Source organism: Poromitra crassiceps (assembly GCF_964638095.1).
Source record: "Poromitra crassiceps genome assembly, chromosome: 17".
In the NCBI taxonomy this organism is placed as follows: Eukaryota; Metazoa; Chordata; class Actinopteri; order Beryciformes; family Melamphaidae; genus Poromitra; species Poromitra crassiceps.
Genome location: NC_139635.1, coordinates 32,857,486 through 32,880,396, shown reverse-complemented (window position 1 = coordinate 32,880,396; position 22,911 = coordinate 32,857,486). Strand labels below are relative to the sequence as shown.

The following is a 22,911-nucleotide window of genomic DNA, read 5'->3' as shown; positions in this document are numbered from 1 at the left end:
TACTTCCGTGTCTAAAACCGGAAAGACGATTACAAAATGACGTCATGCAGAAGCGTCCTTGTATGGGCGAAGAATAAGGTGAATATAGCAGACTGTATTTACAGTACCTGTATGACACGTTTGAACCTTAAGCCCCAGATTTACTAAAACCTTTGTGAGTAGAAAAACCTTTGCGACGTTCAAAGTCAGCACTAAGACTTTTGTTGGCTGCAAAACAATTTGACCAATCGTGGTTATACCATTGGTTTTGCACATGCTAAACATTTTTGCAAACGTGAAATAGTGTTCTGTTTCATTAGGCACCACTTGGGCATGTGGAAAAATAATGTTCTTAGCTTCCAAATGCTCTCTGGCTTTTCTACACGCATTACTCCAACCCTTCTCCATTCCGTCGTCAAATGAATGGCGGGCAATGTCACAGTCATTAATGAATCCATTAAACCTTTAATGATGCCATCGTGCTGCAGTGGCGTCTGCATTCCACTGAGCTCTTGCTTCCATTTGTCCGCGTGCACACGCTGCCCGCTTTTCTCCGCTAATTAGTGGTGCAAGGCAAAGAAAAGGCCTTAATTGACGCGCGCCCGCTTTTTCAGGCTTCACACACGTTTGGGGACTAATGTGCTATTTTCAGTGTCCATTTTTGTTGCTCTCCCCTCTACAGCTGTGTAGGCTATCATAAAAAAAATAAAAAAAATGATACCAGTCCCAATACCAGTACATTTCAAACAGATATGTTATGGGGAGGGGGGGGGGTCAGAGGTCAGGATCGACTACACAGCAGCAACCCTGGGATTAGTAGTACCTTGCTCAAGGACACATGATCATGCTGATGCTTGGACTCAGATCTCCCAACTCACTACACCATTCTGCTGCCCCTAGGAGTGTGTGTGTGTGTGTGTGTGCGTGCGTGCGTGTTGTGTTGTCTAGCTCTTTAGCTAGCTAGTTTCCTTCTGACTGCCTGTCCACAGCTTTGTGGTCTCCAGTGGGTGTTGCCTACAGGCCAGGTCTAGGTCATCTTATCAAAAAATAAATAAATAAACAAAACGGCCCACCCACCCACAAACAGCCTACACATAAAATGCGAGTTCACATTCGTGTGCTGAATGTCAGTGTGCTGTCATTTGGATGAGTGCAGACTTACTGCACTAAGCTGTTGGGTTTGTTTTATTTGTCTGCAGCACAAATTAATTCCCTGAACTCTCAAATGGGTCACTGAAATTACAATAAATGCAGTAGCCTGCTGTATGTATTTAGAAGGCCTTTGGATACCTGCAGACACAACACAAATACATACTTGCCAACAAACACACCCTTGCAACCACCACATTCCAGTGTTGTAGTCAAGTCACTGATCACCAAACACCCCCCCCCCCCCCCCAGTCTTTGTCAATGAGCAAGTCTGAGTCCTCGTCTCCAACTTCCGAGTCTGAATGCATGAATGAGTGAGTCCAAGTCTGAGTCATCAGTGTTCAAGTCCAAGTCGTCACGGGTCCTGACAATGAGTATAAGACTCGGACTCGAGTACTATTATACACAACCACATTTATATTCTAATCACTAGAAACACTACAATCACTAGTCAAAGCACCACAATGTTCTCTTTCTATTTAGGCATCCTTCCAACCTTTAGTCCATATAGGATTTTATTCCCATCCTCAATGAAGTGTATTTAGATATCTCATCAGGGGTGCAGTTGAATTATGAATCTATGAATTCATGCTGCTTTGTTGATATGGAGCTTGGTAATGCATATGCAGTTTAGCGGGACCATAAAAGTCCATATGGCAGATGGATGCCTCAAGCCTTTAAAATGATGAATTGGCAGCAGGCAAATCAAACACCCACCCTGTAGCATTGCCAAATGGTCCATTGCCGCACACATTTAGTACCCCATAGTTTGACAGGCTGGAATCTGCTGGGGTTGGTTTCTCTTGGTTTTATAGGTCTACATGAGCGTGTTGTAAAAATGGTGGGATTGAACACCAAGTCAATATCTGAGGACCGTGGACCCCATTCTCTGCTATATGCCTGCATGCATATCGGCCATGTTGTCACCACTGCTCTGCTGTGATCATGGCTTTTATGGTACAATGTGTCATATAGCTGATACAGTATGTGTGTGTATGTGCATGACTGTGTGCAAAACAGTGCAGTCAGACAGATATGTATTATATATATATATATATATATATATATATATAATGATATAATGATATAATATATATATATATATATATATATATATATATAATTATACATCATATATATTAATATATATATACGTATAATATGGGGGACCTTTAACCCTTTGAGTCACATTTTCCATTAAGCATCAGTGTCAACATAATTTCCCATAAAGCCTTTGGAGGTGAATATTTTATGATTTATTTACCTCGACACTGTTCAGAGACCTGTGTAATACCCTCATTAACTTGTTACCAGTTATTTGCACTGGTCATTATACTGGTAGGTTCAAGGTTATTATATTATCCCCAAGGGCAATTTGTTGTACACCCAGCAGTTATCACAAAACCATCAGACAAACCAAATAGACAACAATTACAAAATAGAAATCACATTGAGTTATTTAAAAGGCCAATAGCAGCAGGGACACATGAGTTCTTAATTCTATTGGTCCTGCATCTTGGCAGAATAATGTGTCTGTGGCCAGACAGAAGTAACTTGAACTCCTTGGACAGGACAGGACAGGGGGCGGTTAGGATCAGCCAGGATTGACTGGGCCTTCTTCAAAGTCCTGACCTTGTACAAATGAGGAAGGTCATTCAAGGTAGTGCGTGCAACTGTGCTGCACACTTTGACAATACCAGCTAAAAGAGAATGTGAGGACTGATTCTATAAAACAAGAAACATTTTCATCAAAGTACTATTGACATAAAGAAGCTTACGATAAAAGTACATGTGCTGATGAGCCTTTCCCCACACAGTATCCACATGAAGCTCAAGGGTCAGCTTGTCCTCACTTGGTTCACACACCAAAAGCATGTCACACCAGAAGCAGCGCGTCACGGAAGCATCGAGCAAGGTCGAGCGGGAGCCTTGCCATTCACACCAGAAGCAGTCTGTTTTGCTCTACGCCCCGCTCTGTTTTGCCCCGCGCTGCCCTGCCCCCGCTCACAACTTGCGTTGACTTCATGCCTGGCTGCTCGCGGCTCGCATGAAAAATAGACCAGACGCCGAAACTATCGCTGCAGCACGTGCAGTGGCGGACTGCATAATCGGGCACGTCGGGCAAATGCCCGGTGGCCTGGCCTGGCCTGGCCTGCCAAAAAAAAAAAAAATTTTTTTTTTTTTTTTTTTTTTGCAAGCCAGGCCAGGCCACTCACTGAACAGCAGGCCAGGCGCCGCCTACTGGTTTACTAGTGGTTTTATTACTTTATTCAGGTTTAAAGTGGGTGCATCTCATTGTAAAATTGGACTTGGCCCAAATTGGGCTTCAAACGGCCCAAATCGGGCTTCAAACAGCCCAAATCTGGCTTTAAACGACCCAAATCTGGCTTCAAACAGCCCAAATTGGGCTTCAAACGGCCCAAATTGAGCTTCAAACGCCCCAAATTTTCCGCCGCCGCCCTTCGGACGCCGGCACGCGCGTCGGCCCGTATCGGCCTGGCCTGCTTGGTATCTAATGCCCGGCCTGAATTATGATCCCAGTCCGCCCCTGAGCACGTGTGCAGCATCGCTTCGGCGAGGCGAGACAATGCGCTGCGGCCGGTGTGATCGCTCTCCCCTGTTAACAAGGACTGAAATGAAACTCCCTCCGCGTGGCGTTGCTTCAGCGTAGGATAGGCGTCTGATGGGTTTGGGCTGTCACAGTGCCGAGATGTTTGTACTGCTGCACAGCCTCAACAGCCTGATCATTCACCACAGGGGAGATGGCCAGTGGGCCACAGAATTATTTCTTCTATAAAATCTATTTCCATCTCTTTGGTTTTGGACACATTGCTGTCCAAGGATGACTTGCACCAGTGAATTCTGCCATTACAGGGCCATGATCAGGCTCCCATACAATTGGAGATCTCCGCCTACCAATCCAATTGTCTGGGAACTTCTTGTCAAAAATAGTAGTTTGAGCGGCCGCTAACAAACCTACGCCCCCTTTGTCAAGTTACAGGAAACGAGGCTCTCTCCGCATTATCCTCCGTAGTGAAACACACTGGAGATACATTATCCTCCGTAGTGAAACACACTGGAGATACATTATCCTCCGTAGTGAAACACACTGGAGATACAGCCAATCACTTTCTAACACTTTAACATTGAAAACGGATGTCCCGAGCAATATCGTTATTCCTTACATTATTTGATTGTTTTATTCAAGCACACGACTAACGCATGTCACCGCCCCTTCTGCATGAAGGGCCGCCCTAAAGACTCTGGATTAGCTCTCCAATGCAGGTTTTTTTTTACTCTCAAATTGTTTCCATCCAGTTTTAACAATGAAAGCTGGGAGAAAATTCTCAGTCTCTAGTTGAGCGAAGTGGACAGAGAATGAGAACCAGAGATTGGAAGTATAAATACTTTGTTACTGTACATAAGTAGGATTTTCAGGTATCTGTACTTTACTGAGTATTTATTTATTTGACAACTTTTTACTTTTACTCCTTACGTTTTAACAGAATTATCTGTACTTTCTACAACTTACATTTTCAAAACACTGCTTTATTTTTAATGCACGACAGACAAAAACAATGTAACGTTGTCTGTCTCTCTCTCTTGTCGCACATCTAAAACAAGACAAGGAGTATAAATAAGGTGTGGCCGATGATGTCACAAATACATCACTGATGATGTTAAAAATGATGTCATCTGTGATGCCACTCGAGCAATTGTGATGTCATCAGTGAGTGATGTCTTCAGTGATGGTCATGATGTAATAATGCTATGATGTCAGAATGTCATGATGTCATAACGTTATGACGTCACAATGTTATGTCATAAATGTTACCAATCCATTCAATTCAATTCAGTCCCTTCTAATGGCTTCTGTTTGAGATACAGAGTACAAGTCGGTGTGGTACAGTGACAGATCTGAATGAATGGCTGTTCGAGCAGGGCATGACGTCAGGCGGCTCCACGATGCCACGTTGGCAGGAGACCTGGACAGACTGAGAAGCCTGTTGCAGGAAGACCGCTGCAGAAGGCAGATCAATGAGCAGTGTACGTTTGTGTGTCACTGGTGGACCCCTCTGGGGCTCGCAGCCAGGCGGGGTCACGCTGCCTGTATGGACTACCTGATCACCCAGGGAGCCCAGGTAGACCTAGCTGATTGGGATGACTTGACGCCTCTCTACTTGGCTGTGGATCACTGTCACCTGGACTGTGTCCGGATCCTCCTGGAAGCCGGTGCCGACCCCAACAGAAGAAGAGGAGGAGAGGAAGAAGAAGAGGAAAGGACTCCGGTCTACTCCGCTGCCTGGGATGGAAGGCTGGACATACTGCAGGAACTCATCAGGTTCCGTGCTGTTCCTGTTGACATAGACAGCATTCACACCCTCAAGAGGTCTCCTCTCTACATCAGCGCTGAACGCAACCACCTGGATTGCTTTCGCCTGCTGCTCCAGGTCGCTGGCATTCTGACCCAGGATGTGGCTTCTTGCCTGCTGGAGCTGGTGCTGCATTACAGGTGCCAGGCGGCCTTCGTCCAGCTGCTGCTGGACCACGGCGCCGACCCGGCACTGGTGAGGAAGCAGGCACAGCTGGATGAGAGGGCGGATCCCGAGGCTCTCAGTGTCTTTCGGGAGGCCAAAAGATGTCCTCGCAGTCTGGCCCAGGTGTGTCGGATCCGGATCCGCCAAGCGCTGGGCACACGTCGCCTGAACCAAGTCCACTCCCTACCTTCGACTTCGTGCTCCACCAAAACTGACTTGAAGGACTGTCAGTTTACTGTATTTATTTAGTTCTTCAGGGACTGTGTTTCAAACAAATCCAGGACCAGAGATTAAACACCATCAGCATACACCACCTGTAGCCAATCCTACTGCTATAATTGGAGAGCTGTGTGCCTGTGTGCTCGGTTCATCGTCTCCAGAGTCCCCACCCTAGAATTGAGCACGTGAAAATTCTGTTTATCTTAATATGACATGAGGTTCAGTTAGCTTTGCACAGAAACAGCCGGTAGAAATACTTTTTACTTTTATACTTGATTACATTTCAGTGAGTATCTTTCACTTTTACTTGAGTAAACAAGTTGAATCAGTACTTCTACATTTACCAGTTTATTTTTTTAGACAAGTAACTGTACTTCCACTTAAGTAAAGAATGTGTGTACTTTTCCCATCTCTGATGAGAACTGAGTCTATGATCAGAGTCACCCCTGCTGAGGAGAGACATGCTGACAGAATCATCAGTGAACTTAATGATGTGATGTGTGACATATTGGCTTTGTAGTACAAGACAAATAAATACATTCAAATAAATTAATGAATGATGTGACGTCTGCCATATTGGCTTTGTAGTACAAGACAAATAAAAGAGGCCAGAGGCCGCACCCATGGGGCGATCCCGTGGAGCATAGAAGAGCATCTGGTCAAAATGCCATTAACCTTCACACGTTGCGACCTTTCAGTTTAAAAAAAAATCCATCAGCCAACCTATCAGGCCAGGATCAATGTTGTGGATGTTCTTTAACCTTTCTGCTCAAATGTGCGGCTGGATGCAATTAAAAGCTGAGGAGAAATCAACCAAAACAAGACGCACAACACTCTTTGTGCCCTCTAGGTGTGCGATGGACACCCTATTTTTTTTTTTTTTTTTTTTTTTTTTTTTTTTTTATTGATTCATTCCAAAGCATACAGTCAACAAGCATACATTAAACATCAATACAGAGTATGCTACTTCGATAGAAACAAAATAAATGAACAAAACAAACAAACAAACAGGGGTATCATGTTAGAATAAACTCAGGCATTAACAAAAATATTTAAATCTTTACAAATATTCACAGTTTTTAAGGCTTTACTGTTCTTGAGATCACATAAAGTTTTAATGTAATGTCCAAATTCAACTTTGAACTGTTGGATGTGCGGTTTCTTGGTAGCCCACTTGCACTTATGTAAATAGTATTTCCCATATAAAATAAAAAGGTTCAAAATAAATAATCTTTTACAATCAATATCACTCTTTTCATAAAAAAATATAATGTCTCTTTTTTCTAAGTGAACAGTTGGACCAGTCAGCTCCTTGAAGAAACGCTCTATCTCTATCCAAAATAATTTTGCACATAAACAATCAAAAAATAAATGACATATGGTCTCAATTTCAAGATTACAAAACACACATATTCGCGATGGACACCCTATTCAACATGATCCTGTCACGTTGAATCGGGTCATCGCATCATCAGAACCCCTGCCTGACCCGTCTAGGCAAATTGGAGCGGCTCAAGATTTGCCTGAACAGTGTGAAAAAGCCCATCCTTCACAATCTTTGCCAAAGAGGTTCATAATAAGAGAGGTATAGTCATTAAAAGTGACTTTGGAGCTTTGATTTTTGGCACCGGTACGATGATGGAATCCTTCCAAAGACAAGAAACCCTATGGAGTGAATGGAATAAAACAGAATATATCTGCCAAGTGCCAACTGTTCGGCACAATTCTCTCCTTAAAATCCAAAATACTATTTTCCCTCTCACCTGTTAGTGCTGTTTATCCATCTAGATCGTTTTGTGTTAGTTGCCTGAGTTTTGGAGATATCGGGCCGTAGAGATTTCTGACTCCTCTCCAACTGGATGGCACTCGACTTGTGCTGCTCAAAGTGCAAAATAAATCAATCTGAAAAACTCAACAGCAATGTCTTTTTCTAGAAGTCATAAACCAGGTTACTCAAGATAATCCACAGACCTTGCGAGCAGTTTCATGTAGAAACTATTTTCTTTCAACCAAACTACTCCCACTAGCTGCTATAGGTAGCTGCAGTTTCATGTAGGAACTGCTAGCAACTAGCGGGTGTAGTTTGGTCGAAATAAAATAGTTCCTACATGAATCTGGTCACAACAAGGTCTGTGGATTATCTTGGGTAACCGGGTCATGATTTCTGGAAAGATACATTTCAGTTTTATTTTTATTTTTTATTTTTTTGCCACTTTGAGCACCACAAGCTGAGTGCCATCCAGTTCCATTGTATTGGAAGAGAAGGCAGAAATCTCTAGGGCCGATATCTCCAAAACTCAGCCAACGAACACCAAACAATCTTAGGTGGACAAATGCACTTCAGGTAAGATGAAAACGATGCATTTTGGATTTTAGAGTGAGCTGTCCCTTTAAGTGTACGATTTCCAATGACCTTAACTTTCCCTTACACCCCGGAAAAGTCTCAGGACCACCTTTCCCGTATCAACGCGCACACTGTTCTCTGGGAATGGGCCTGGCTGAACGGCAGGAAAGCTGACAGCTCCTCGATCATGGACATTGAAACGGTTATAAAAGTGTTCAGTTCATTAGAAAGGTTAGGGTCAGGCTTACCATTAAGGCTAATTGGACACCTCTTACTGCATCGCCATCATAGACTTCACACCCTCCCATGCAGGGTATGAATTGCCAGTACTGAGCATGTTCGCTATCCTACTTTGTCCTTGTAGCTACTCATAGCTCAAGTTCCTTTTTGTTTGCGTCATTCCCTGCACACACGTCAATTCATCTTAAAGGCCAAGTCGCTAGGCTCCTGTTTGCTTTATAGAAAGATGACCGCCTCTCACCGTTCCAGTGTGCAGTCTGCTTATTTTCCACATGCTGTTGTTTTTCCGCCAGTGACCACTGACCATGACCCGCGCCATGACAGCACAATTTCCTTTGGTCAAATGTGGCAAACCTACAGCATCGCCGTTCGGCCATTTTGTGATGTAGCCAAGATACCGGTGTATTTTACACCAAAGTCTCTCGCCAAGTGCAGTTTTGAGATGATGTTTCAAATGCTTGATCACTGCATAAAAAGCACGTTAGAAAACATCTAGGCCGATTTCTGACAGGAAGAAGGTGGTATTTAAGGTCAAGATGATGTGGTTGTTGTAGCTGTAAAACAGTGCTCAATGCCGAGGTTTCTGTTTTGTGCTGCTGTCGATCTAAGACACTGGGCACTATTTGTACGGGCACATTTTGAGTCAATGTTGTGTGTTAACGCATTGTTAACGCCTTTATTTCTATTCAGGGACTACAGAAACATTTCAGGAGTAGATCTCAAAGTATCTCACGGTTTGGTGTTTGGTGGCGATGCAGAACAGAGATGCAGTAAATTATATCATGAGGTACAATCCCGTACTGAATCTGTATCATCTCCTTTTGCATCGACTGTTCTGCTTTGAGCTCTGCTTGTCTTTCCTGACTCATGATGGAAACAATCGACTTAATTATGCTTTGTACAACATGCACTGTACTGGGACAAAGGATTTTGATCCAAAAGTCTCTCTCCCTCCCTCTCTCTCCCTCCCTCTCTCTCTCTCTCTCCCTCCCTCTCTCTCCCTCCCTCCCTCTCTCGCTCTCTCCCTCCCTCTCTCCCTCCCTCCCTCCCTCTCTCTCCTGCCCCCTCCCTCTCGCCCATAGCACTTTTGAAGATTGACAGTGGTATCCACTTCTTCTACGTCTTCTGGTGGCTTTGACTGGCAGACTTTGACATGAGTGGGCAACCGCCAATCTTTTTTAAGATTCCTGCTGTCCCCCGCCATTCTTACCGCATCTGTCATTTGCAACCTCCCACGGGAGAGGCTTTGTTTAGAGCAGATCATTGTCAATTCTTACTAGTGCGCTTCAATGATTAAATATTTAAATGGCTTGTCAGTGAGTACAGGGTGCCTGTACTTTAACAGTATTAGTGATTTGAATCATCAACAGCATCAGAAATGTTTAGCTGGCTGTAATATCCATCCAAAAATGAACAGGGACCGATTTACACTGACGTTTACATGACATTTCCACTCACACTCAGAGCAACTTGGAACGAATGAGCAGGATGCAGTTTAGTGTCTTCCTCAAGGACACTTTAACAGGACATATCCTGGCTGTTTGTGGAGTTCAAACCGCAGCCTCTGTAACCACTAGGCCGGCCTACACATGGGCTGCTTTCCAAAGTGTCAACCGCTGTCGTAAATACAGTACAGACTCCTCAAGTCTCAGTTCTTCACCACAACTTGGACTATTTCCTGTCTTTTGGGGGGGGGGGTGCAAAAGCCAAAGAGCTCTTATGTGCCTATCATTCAAATCTGTTGTTTTGCACATATGATATAATGCATCTTATCTGTCTTGAGTGATAATGAATTAAATGACAACAGTAAGCCATTTCCTGATTGGCTGATTGTCATGTCAGCCATAATCGATAGAACGCTCCGACATTGAGCTGTTGTGTATTGATCAGAGCCCAACACCAGATAAAACTTTGCCTATAGGGTCACTGCATCCCCCCTGATCTATCTTGTTCAGATGAAATGTGTGTCGTATTTTATCGACTGACCCCTTCTCCGCTACAGTACACAAACCACGGTCGTAGCGACAGGATGTGTGGTGCTGCTGGGGCTTAACTGAGCCGCCATGTTTTAGCGGGCCTCGTTCCTCTTATCAGTCCAAACCTGTGTGTATTCCCCCGGGAGCGCGCTAATCTCCCCGGGTGATTATATTGACCCGGGAGCACTGATTACACACAGTCTTAGGAGGCCAGAATGCCATTGGAACACATGGCGCCGCCGGGCGATTTTTGCACGGTAGCGGCGCTCTCCTCTCCTCCCCTCCTCAGTGCTGTGTGGAAAATACGCTCTGATTGATGCTGCAGCCTCTCAAAGCGGAGGTGCGCTTGTTTTTCATCTCAGTAGGGAAAGAATGGGATATTATCCTCTTTAATGCGTAGTACTGTAGGTGGGGGCGAGGCGGAGACCTTTTTATTTTTGCTTGAATGACGAAGCAAAACGGTTGAGACGGAGAGGAAAATATTAGTTGGGGAAGTTGAAAAGAAGCCATTGTTGTGTGTACTGTTTAATTTAACTTTTTTTTCCACGTTCACTTCTGGCTGACACACGATTTCACGATTTCAGACGGCAGCCCGTCTTTATTGTCACACGAACACACTACAACACATGCATGCGGCCACAACACACACTCATGCTGACGGTGGCCGGTGAAATATGTCCTCTGCATTTGACCCATCCAGGCTTGTCCTTTCCTCCAGGGGGCAGGCCAGGAGCAGTGGTCGCTATTTCTTTCCAGCGCCCGGGGACCTTCATTGGACCATCATTGGACCAACTTCAGATGTTGTCGTCACTGGTCGGATGACGATCTTCTGCATGTTTTTAGTGGGGGGTTATGTACGGAGGAACCCCCTGGGGGGTGCGGGGAGAACATGCAAACTCCACACAGAAAGGCCCTTTCGACGAGATAGCCCACCTGGGCAGTAGGCACTGAAGATATGGGGGGGGTCACAACTCCAGCGCCCACAGCGTCCCAGGTGGGAATCGAACCCAGGACCTTCGAGCTGTGAGGCGACAGCGCTTACCACTGCACCACCGTACCCCGACACGACCAGCTGTCTAAAGGTAGAGCGCAGTGCAAACTGCAGGCGGCTGCAGTTTGGCACTGAATCACACCGGTCTTCTCTGTTTGTTTGTTTGTTTGTTTTTTCACTCTTGGCACATCAGCTATGGCCAAAAGACTGGAGGCAATAGAGGAGGAAAACAGTGTAATCTCCTCTCTGTGCTCTCTGGCAAAACAAATCCATCTCTCATCTTCACATACAGAGGCCGACAGCTGGAGGCTCTTGTCCTTGCCTCCCTCTGTCATTGTCCGTTTAACCCAGCAAGCAATAGAGAGGCAAAGTCACGCCCACTTCCGGTTTAGACATACTGTGCAAACTAATCTGAAAAGCTTTAATGAAAAGGTGAAACACTGGCTGAAGCAAAATCAAACCTGCGACCATTGATTACTGATGTAGTGGTGTAATTCTACTGTAAATCTTGTATGATGTAGTAGCATAATTTTACTGTAAATTTTGTATGATCGTGTCACAATTTTTATGTTTGCACTTTGTTTAGATTATGTTTTTTATTAGAAAAGCCTACCCAGGGACAGGGATTGCAAATTAGCCTTGGCTAGATATCCTATATGCATCGCATATGTTTCATGTTCTTGTAACTTGTTACAATGATTCTTGCATTGTCCCTGACAAATAAACGAATAAAAAAAAAACCAACAGATTTCCTCCGCCATTCATTTTTCCATAGACATTTCCTAAAATGTTTATAAAAAATAGTTGTACTTGGTCAAACCAAGTGATCCACCTCTATTTAGAATCAGGAGTGACCATAGAACACAAATTAAAACAATTCTGGATACAAAAAATAATAAAAATAGGTGGTTTATTTTTAAGTGTTGGTCTGAGTGAAATGTTCTGGTCTCTCGTGATTCCCAATGTAGCCGAATCGCTTCGTTTGACAGAGTAAGATCATTTTTATAAGCATTTTAAGAAAGGTCTATGGAAGAAAATAATGGCGGATGAAATCTCTTGGTGCGTATGCCTAAACCAGAAGTGGGCGTGAATTTGGCTCTCTATATCAATGCATTTCCATTACTGTGAGAGAGGAGAGAAACAAGTGGAATTAGTTGTGACATTGGGAATTGGCCATTAGGGAAAATCAGTTTGAGGATATTACTAACTGATGACATTTCTGTATGATAGATAGTTAGGGGCTATTACATTGTTGTTCCCTTCACATCCTACAATCCAATCAGTGTTTTTGAAGAGTCGTTTGTAATTCTGTTTGAAAGTGCTGAGCTGAATATTGCTGACTTGGAATGATAAATAATCACATTTCTTGTATCATCTTTTCATGTGTAGCCTTGACATTGCGTGAGACTGAGCGAGTTTTGAATGTTCAACACAATGTTCATGTGCATGTTCAGAGTCAGACAAAATGTTTCCATGGCAATAGCATCCAGCATTCAATGGCAGCCATCTTAAGCATATTGACTAAAATGATCGTTTGGGAAAGTTGATTTGAATAGGAATTATATACAGAAATCTAATGTTTCACACAATGTGAAGAGGGCCAGTGAGATTCTTTTGAATCCACGTTGCAAAAATATTCTTTGACTTTGGCTCACAGTATTCTCAAAATACACTCACTTTTACGTTCTTTTGAATGTTCTGAAATTGAGTTTTCGATGAGGGTTTAAACAAATGTTTTTGTTCTGAATCATTAAAGGGGCACTCCACCGAAAAACAATGCTGATTTATTTTGCACATAATCTCACACAAATGTAAACAGTTTTGCAGACATTCATACTCATAGTGTGAGATTATGTGAAAAATAATTCAGCATTTAAAATCGGCGGTGTTCCTTTAAGAGCAAGAAGTTGATAACGAAGGGAATAAGGGAAGATGTCTTCCCTCGCTCACCACTAAAGGCTGAATTATGGTCACCCTGCCGTGAAGGGCGCGGGGGTGGAGCGAGGGGCGGGCGCGTCAAATTACGTAAATTTGTTGGGCGTGGTTATTCACTAGCTCCAGCGGCTGCTCGCGTTGTGCCTGACTTTTTTTCTAACAGCGCGAGCTTCTCTCCAAACATGGCCGCATTTAAACCATTGAGCCCTGAACACTGAGCTGTGTTTTCGCCACATTTCTTGACCCATGTGGTAGGCTATAAACTTAGATTTGCAACTGTTCGTTTTTAGTCATTTCACCAAGTAAATGTGTTGTGTTGAGAGCATTATTGAGAGAGATTAAAAGCAGCACAGAGTAGTAGGCTATCAGGGCTGAGTAGTAAAAACGGCTTTCAGTAAAAACAAGTTTGGTGAGTCCTTCATGTGCTGATGTGCGGTCGTTTGAGAGTGAAAGCGCACTCAGTACTGCACAGCGTTTCATTGCGACTTTTCACAGGCTGTTTTCACCATTGTACAATGCACACAATACATGCTGATCACTTTCTGAGTATAATGGCATCTGCCCCAGCGCGAGGTCTGCACGGTGATCACGGAGACTCGCGGGGCCCCACCCCCACGGAGCTTTGCTCGAGCATAAGAGCACCTTAAGTGTGCAGCCATAGTAAATATTCTTCTACCTACGACATTTTGTGTGGCTTAAAGTGTCTGTTGGCTCCGTGCCCGAGTGTTACTTTGTGCTGGGCCTATGCCATTAACCCAGGTTGTCACGTCCCTGGGTGATAACAGCAGGTTAAATGAGCCCATTTTGTTTGAGTTGGCAGACACATTGGTTTATCCCAAATTCCTGGCACTCCTCATCATCCAACACGATCTCACGACTCCCTAAAGTATACCTTTCACTTAGGAAAACAGGCCCAGGTGCTTAGGAACAAGGGACATTCATGTAAATACATTGACTTTATCGCTCAATTTTTATTTCATTTGAACTCTTTGAAAAACAATTGTTAGAGAAAATGTTATCAGACTCACACAGCATCCCCCCTCTAACAACAGTAATGCTGACTAAAAAACAACAACACCCAGGATACTCTGTATTTAGTAAGTCCCAGTGACATTTGATGAATTGAGTCCATAGACTGTATACATATATGGACGTATCCGTTGCTTTCTGGACTCCCGATTTGAAGCCTCGGGTTTCGCATTGTGACCGTCGGCATCTTAACTGTCTTGGAGTTAGAAGTGACCATATTTGGACGAGAAGAGCTGCAGCGCCGCCTGCTATTGGTCTGTGATCGGTGCGATCACTGGACAGGCGACCTGTCAATCACGCCCCCAAAACATAGTCTGCTTTATCATCTGTTTTACTCTAAATTGGACCATAATTGACTAAATGAACACCACTTGGAGAAGACTTGAAACTAGTGATTGGGACCATAAACTCATTAGGAAAGTGTTTACTGGTAATAAATCAAGTAAGACGTCAGGTCAATTTCCCATTCACTATACAACCAGAATTCTTTTTGCAGCTATAGGCAGTATAAACGGGTGAGTTATATAGAAATTCACCTCGCTACAGTTGTCATGAATGGTGAAATTAGCTAGACAGACCAACACCCTTTTATGTACCAGGCAACATGTTTATTTCTGCTGTAAACTCGGGCAATGGGGGTGAATGGGGAATGACTCGCTTTTGGAGCCAGCCTCAAATGGCCATTCGAGGAATTGCAGTTGACAACGCGTCACAACGGAACTGCGGAAGTTCTGCTCCAGATGCGGAATCTGCTCTGAGGGCAGCTGTTATTAGTTATTTTTTAAGACTGTATGCGCACATCCACAGAGAATCGCTTGGAGAGCCTTAACAAGCCTTAATGACTTGCAGCTGGTGGGGGCGGAGTTTCTGCAGGGAGAGAAAGGGAGGATTTTTCTCCGTGAGGAAAACGGAGAGAGAAGGTAAACACTGCCCATGTGCTTACATTACCAAGATGATAATGATACAAAGTGGGTTGATCATCGGCAAAGCCATCCTTTTAATAGCCTGGTAAAGCAGGCGGATCACGTGAGCTCGCAGGCTACTTCGTTAATGCCATAGCATGGTGTTTTTCAAACGAGTGCAGCAAGCACCACTGTTATACAACGTGTAATATCACACAAATGACCAATTAATGACACAACCAAAATGATGAATTATAGTCTGCCGAGGAGCTTTTGTTGAAGGCTAGCGTATTTGTCCGTTCATGCATATTAGCAGGGAAGCTCACTGGCACACAGCTGTTGTTAATAACCATCATTAGTCCATGTAGCATCTCCATCCCGTGTCCACTGATTCTAGAGTAGCAGAGCACCATGTTGTTGTTGTTGTTTCCCTCTGTCCATTGGCTTCCGTGTGACGTCAGCGGGGCTCATTCCCTCTCAGAATAGCCGGCAGTCCCCCGAGTGAGATATCAGCAGATGTTACATGAGCAGTCAATGGTCTCATGTTGTGCTTGTAATATCTACGAATATCAAACCATCATTGTCCTCAATTGTTTGAGCGTCTTAGTGCAGTGCTTTTCAAAGTGGGGTCCCGGAGAGCCCCAGGTGTCTTTGAGGGGGGTTCCAGGGGGTCCCCAGCATAAAGCGGAATCATTTATTTTCACTAGTAACGCAATGATAGAATGTATGACTATTTTGATCATGGTTTTCATACACTTTCTGTAATGAAACAAAAGCAAAAATCTTACTTTTTATTTTATTTTATTTTATTTAACCTTTATTTAACCAGGTAAGTCATTAAGAACAAATTATTATTTACAATGGCGACCTGGCAGAAGGCACAGCCTTTTGAGGGATAGGGGGTAGGGGATAAAATGGGGGACTCTGGGACAAAATCTTATTAAATGGGGGTCCGTGGTCTAATTTGTGGTAGTTTAGGGGTCCCTGGTGTGAAAAAGGTTGAGAATCACTGCCTTTGCGGAGCCTTTTCTGCATGGACGACGAAGCAATAGGCAGCTCAGTTGGAGGGGAGGCGGGTTGGGGACATAACCCCCCCCCCCCCCCCCAACACACACACACACACACACACACACACCTTCCCTGCTTAATAATTCAGCAACAAGCATGGCCTCTGTGGGCGTTCACCTTTGAAAGAGAGCACTTGACCTCAAAGACAGCAGCAGGTGGCACGTGGCGGCACGTCGCAGGGCGCAGGATTGATGTTGAGATTGCTTTTCTTGACCTTAGTGCTATTTGTGCTGGGTTTGGGCTGGGCTAGGGCGTGAGCGTCTCTGGAATACAACTGATCTGCAGTAGTGGGTTGGTATTGGAAAATACAACACAAAGATGGTGGTTGATGCCTTTGATCATATTAGGCTCCTTACCAGCCAGTCCACCGCATTATATGACTCAAAGATCTAATTTATCGAGATTGACTGAGAGGAGGAGGAATATCGACTGCTAGACTAGTTTGTAGGTGAATCAGTACGGGAACGTTGGAAGAAGAATGTGAATGAATTTTGAACGTACATCAGAATCAAAGAACTCTTTTTCACTTGAGAACTTTGCACGTTGGCATGCTTCAAATGGCATCGAGAGGGAACCGTTTGAAACATTTTATCTTCAATATCCAGGAATCACAAGACATGAGGACAGTAAACTGCACACTGCACGCACATGTCAAGACATGAGGACAGTAAACTGCACACTGCACGCACATGTCAAGACATGAGGACAGTAAACTGCACACTGCACGCACATGTCAAGACGTGAGGACAGTAAACTGCACACTGCACACACATGTCAAGACATGAGGACAGTAAACTGCACACTGCACACACATGTCAAGACAGGAGGACAGTAAACTGCACACTGCACGCACATGTCAAGACGTGAGGACAGTAAACTGCAAACTGCACACACATGTCAAGACGTGAGGACAGTAAACTGCACACTGCACACACATGTCAAGACGTGAGGACAGTAAACTGCACACTGCACGCACATGTCAAGACGTGAGGACAGTAAACTGCACACTGCACGCACATGTCAAGACATGAGGACAGTAAACTGCACACTGCACGCACATGTCAAGACGTGAGGACAGTAAACTGCAAACTGCACACACATGTCAAGACGTGAGGACAGTAAACTGCACACTGCACACACATGTCAAGACGTGAGGACAGTAAACTGCACACTGCACGCACATGTCAAGACGTGAGGACAGTAAACTGCACACTGCACGCACATGTCAAGACATGAGGACAGTAAACTGCACACTGCACGCACATGTCAAGACGTGAGGACAGTAAACTGCAAACTGCACACACATGTCAAGACGTGAGGACAGTAAACTGCAAACTGCACACACATGTCAAGACATGAGGACAGTAAACTGCACACTGCACGCACATACATGTCAAGACATGAGGACAGTAAACTGCACACTGCACACACATGTCAAGACGTGAGGACAGTAAACTGCACACTGCACACACATGTCAAGACATGAGGACAGTAAACTGCAAACTGCACACACATGTCAAGACATGAGGACAGTAAACTGCACACTGCACACACATGTCAAGACATGAGGACAGTAAACTGCACACTGCACGCACATACATGTCAAGACATGAGGACAGTAAACTGCACACTGCACGCACATGTCAAGACGTGAGGACAGTAAACTGCACACTGCACGCACATACATGTCAAGACGTGAGGACAGTAAACTGCACACTGCACGCACATGTCAAAACATGAGGACAGTAAACTGCACACTGCACACACATGTCAAGACATGAGGACAGTAAACTGCACACTGCACGCACATGTCAAAACATGAGGACAGTAAACTGCACACTGCACACACATGTCAAGACGTGAGGACAGTAAACTGCACACTGCACGCACATGTCAAGACATGAGGACAGTAAACTGCACACTGCACACACATGTCAAGACGTGAGGACAGTAAACTGCACGCACATGTCAAGACGTGAGGACAGTAAACTGCACACTGCACGCACATGTCAAGACGTGAGGACAGTAAACTGCACACTGCACATACATGTCAAGACATGAGGACAGTAAACTGCACGCACATGTCAAGACGTGAGGACAGTAAACTGCACACTGCACATACATGTCAAGACGTGAGGACAGTAAACTGCACGCACATGTCAAGACGTGAGGACAGTAAACTGCACACACATGTCAAGACGTGAGGACAGTAAACTGCACACACATGTCAAGACGTGAGGACAGTAAACTGCACACACATGTCAAGACGTGAGGACAGTAAACTGCACACACATGTCAAGACGTGAGGACAGTAAACTGCACACACATGTCAAGACGTGAGGACAGTAAACTGCACACACATGTCAAGACGTGAGGACAGTAAACTGCACGCACATGTCAAGACGTGAGGACAGTAAACTGCACACACATGTCAAGACGTGAGGACAGTAAACTGCACACACATGTCAAGACGTGAGGACAGTAAACTGCACACTGCACGCACATGTCAAGACGTGAGGACAGTAAACTGCACACTGCACACACATGTCAAGACGTGAGGACAGTAAACTGCACACTGCACACACATGTCAAGACGTGAGGACAGTAAACTGCACACTGCACACACATGTCAAGACGTGAGGACAGTAAACTGCACACACATGTCAAGACATGAGGACAGTAAACTGCACACTGCACGCACATGTCAAGACGTGAGGACAGTAAACTGCACACTGCACGCACATGTCAAGACGTGAGGACAGTAAACTGCACACTGCACGCACATGTCAAGACATGAGGACAGTAAACTGCACACTGCACGCACATGTCAAGACATGAGGACAGTAAACTGCAAACTGCACGCACATGTCAAGACATGAGGACAGTAAACTGCACACTGCACACACATGTCAAGACATGAGGACAGTAAACTGCACACTGCACGCACACCCGTCAAGATGTGAGGACAGTAAACTGCACACTGCACGCACATGTCAAGACATGAGGACAGTAAAATACACACTGCACGCACATTAGGGCTGTCACTTTTTCCCAAAATAAAGTTTGAACGAACTTGAATTGCCCGCAAAATGTTCGAATATATTAGAAGTTTTTTGGTGAATTAATTAGTTTTAATTTTTATTTTTTTTGGCTGCATCCAACTCGAGACAACTTTTCAGACCCTGGAGACAATCTTTCTCAGAAGAGACTAACGCGACAAATCTGGAGACTTTCTGACATGGGATTAACATTACCAGCAAGCAGCAGTTGGTTAATTTTGGTTAATTAAAAAAAATAAAAATCGAACAGGTCAATTATACATTCGAACATGCCTTCCTCCCCCACATTCAAAGTTAAATTCGAATTTCAAATAAAAAGTGACAGCCCTAACGCACATGTCAAGACATGAGGACAGTAAACTGCACACTGCACATACATGTCAAGACGTGAGGACAGTAAACTGCACACTGCACGCACATGTCAAGACATGAGGACAGTAAACTGCACACTGCACATACATGTCAAGACATGAGGACAGTAAACTGCACACTGCACATACATGTCAAGACATGAGGACAGTAAACTGCACACTGCACGCACATGTCAAGACATGAGGACAGTAAACTGCACACTGCACATACATGTCAAGACATGAGGACAGTAAACTGCACACTGCACATACATGTCAAGACATGAGGACAGTAAACTGCACACTGCACGCACATGTCAAGACATGAGGACAGTAAACTGCACACTGCACGCACATGTCATGTCAGAGAGGAAAAAAAGGTCCATCAATGGTGATCACTTGCTGAGGAGACATTTTCGATTTCTCTTTTAAGTTTCAATTCATCACTTCCTAAGTGTGGAGAAGTGTACAGGGTTTCTCAAATGGGACACTCCCACTTAGTGATTTAGACTGATATTTTGACATGCTAATCTTGCCTCATGCAGCTTCTGTTGCAGAGGGCAGAAAAGTTGTCCAGTTTGCTAAATTATTGATGAATCTCTTCTCCATCTCTAGATTAAGGTGTCTGGTGAAGCAGCTAGAGAGAGGAGAGGCCTCCCTCGTTGACCTCAAGAAAAACCTTGAGTATGCAGCGTCGGTGCTGGAATCCGTTTACATCGAGGAGACAAGGTAAGAAAACCACGTACCTCCTATACCTCTCTACATGGGAATATGTATGGACAGTTTGCACATGTTGGTTCTTCCCAAAGGGCCCACCGGGTTCATTTATTGATAGACTCAGTTCAGTCCTCAGTCTCTATCCGCAGAGCTCTCCAGTTGTCTGGGAGCCGAGACTAATTTATTGAGAATAACAGTGCAGCATTGATGAAGGCATCTAAAATGGATTAACTTCATTAGTATGGAAATTAACCAGTGCTCTAATTCTCTGTGTAATTAAAAAATATATATATATTTCTCACAATCTCACACCTTTGTGATGAATGATAGGCTAAAGCATATGCCAAGTGTAATGTTTGTCAAGCGTGTGTGTGTGTGTGTGTGTGTGTGTGTGTGTGTATGTGTGTGTGTGCGCGCGCTGTAAAGAGTCACTCTTGTGTCAGTAGTTGACTTCAGGTCTAGTTAAGTATGGAATTATGTAACACTCTCGTCATGTAATACAACCGGATTAGGGCCAGCCATGGCACGATCGCGTCCAGTCCGATGTCGATGCGTTCTACTTGCCATAAGAACAGGTTTTCAGTTGGGAGGGTGGAGACCAATGGGCTTTGCTCTTGATCCCGCCTAGCTGTGGAGAGTTGCATCACACAATAGGACTTGCCCCCTTTTGTCTGTGTTTGAAGAAGCCTGGGGGGGTTTGGTGTTACGCAAGAGGTGATATTATTTGACAGACAGCGTTGGATTTTTGAGTTTGATCTGCTGTTAAAGCTAAGCTGTGATGAATGTGTAACCCTCTATCACTAGGGCCCGACCGATACTGGATTTTTTGGGGCCGATGCCGATACCGATATTAGGTAGTAAAAAAATTCCGATATTGATATATATATATAGAAATGTTTATTTTGTCTGAGGATAAGCCCCTTGAGAATGCAGCATCTCGTTTACGAGGGGGTCCTCGAACACAATAAATATATCGGACAATATTCCTTATACATATCTTTGCAATGATACCTCAAATATCAAACACTTGTGACAAACAACTTTATTGACCAAAATGACATCAGTGCACTGAAACTGTAAAATTAACTGGAAAAAAATATATATATATATAATAAAAATATAATAATTATGTAAACACACAAACATCACAAACACACACACACACACACACACACACACACACACACACACACACACACACCACAACAACAACAACGACAACAACAACAAATATAACTTGAATTAAGCATATCACACAACATATGCTGATACCGATATAACTGTGATAGGCCAATATCGGCCAACCGATATTGGTCGGGCTTGACTACTATCTGCTCTTTCCTTTTCTTTTATCTTACGTTCCCTCTCCCTCTCCCTCCCTCCAGGCGTTTGGTGGACACAGAGGATGAGCTCAGTGATATCCAGTCAGAGTCCGTGCCGTCGGAGGTGCGTGATTGGCTGGCCTCCACCTTCACCCGGCAGATGGGCCTGATGCTGCGACGCACCGAGGAGAAGCCCCGCTTCCGCAGCATCGTCCACGCCGTCCAGGCCGGCATCTTCGTGGAGAGGTAAACGCGGCGGCGCGCTGCACTATCGTAACCTCGCCAGGCAGCTGGATTCACGTGAGATCATGAGCTCACGATCTCGCGGCAAATCCACCTCGCCACGCTCCAGTCTATTGGTTGGAATCCCAACCACCCAGTGGCTCGCACCAATCAGCGTCCTATGACGCAGCTACGGGCGGGCTTTAGGTGTGACGCCAGCGAGAGCGAGCCCGTGACAGACGTGCTAGACAGATGGTTCATCCAATCACCTGACAGGTATTTTTTGAAAGTGCCTGCCCTTTTTGAAACGGTTTTTCGAGCAACTTCCCAGATGGTTATGTGAAAACAAAGCATCTGGCAGCATCAAGTTAGCACAGCTGGTGGACAAAAGAACGTAAACACCACACAGACACACGCAGACATGCAGTCATTGACCCGTGATTTGTTATGAATCCATACAACCTTTAATAATTCATAATGTAGCTGTCAGCCTGATCTAAGTGTCCCTCCTCTGCCATCATCTGTCAGCCCTAACCACTGTGGCCTTGAGCCATCACCACCTTTACATTTAGCCTTGCATATTTTAAAATGCAATCTCAGACTCCCATTACAAATATGTGTGTACGCTGTGCGCAGTGACTCACCTACTCTAGTCTACTGAGTTACATGCTATACATCACCGTGGCCTTGACAAGCCTGGCTAAGCACAATAATTCAGAGAGTTACAAATACCGCTCTCTCTCTCTCTCTCTCTCTCTCTCTCCAAGGCTGTGGTTTATCACACAACAGCATGCAACATGCATTTGTTCAAAGTCAGTGAGCCTCAAACACATAGGCCATAATCTGTCTTAAACTCTGCTTTTTAGCGACA

The 22,911-nt window shown here is 44.5% G+C and overlaps 1 protein-coding gene across 1 annotated transcript in view; it reads left to right on the top strand.

Annotated features, from left to right (window-relative positions):
* Nucleotides 1–22,911, top strand: part of LOC310792079 (uncharacterized protein) — a gene marked incomplete at its 5' end in the record, with an annotated part of 244,501 nt that overhangs the window by 74,246 nt on the left and 147,344 nt on the right. Inside the window, 2 exon segments of the mRNA XM_083653786.1 lie at nt 20,395–20,508; nt 21,882–22,064. Of these exon segments, the coding sequence (XP_083509912.1) occupies nt 20,395–20,508; nt 21,882–22,064 (297 nt within the window).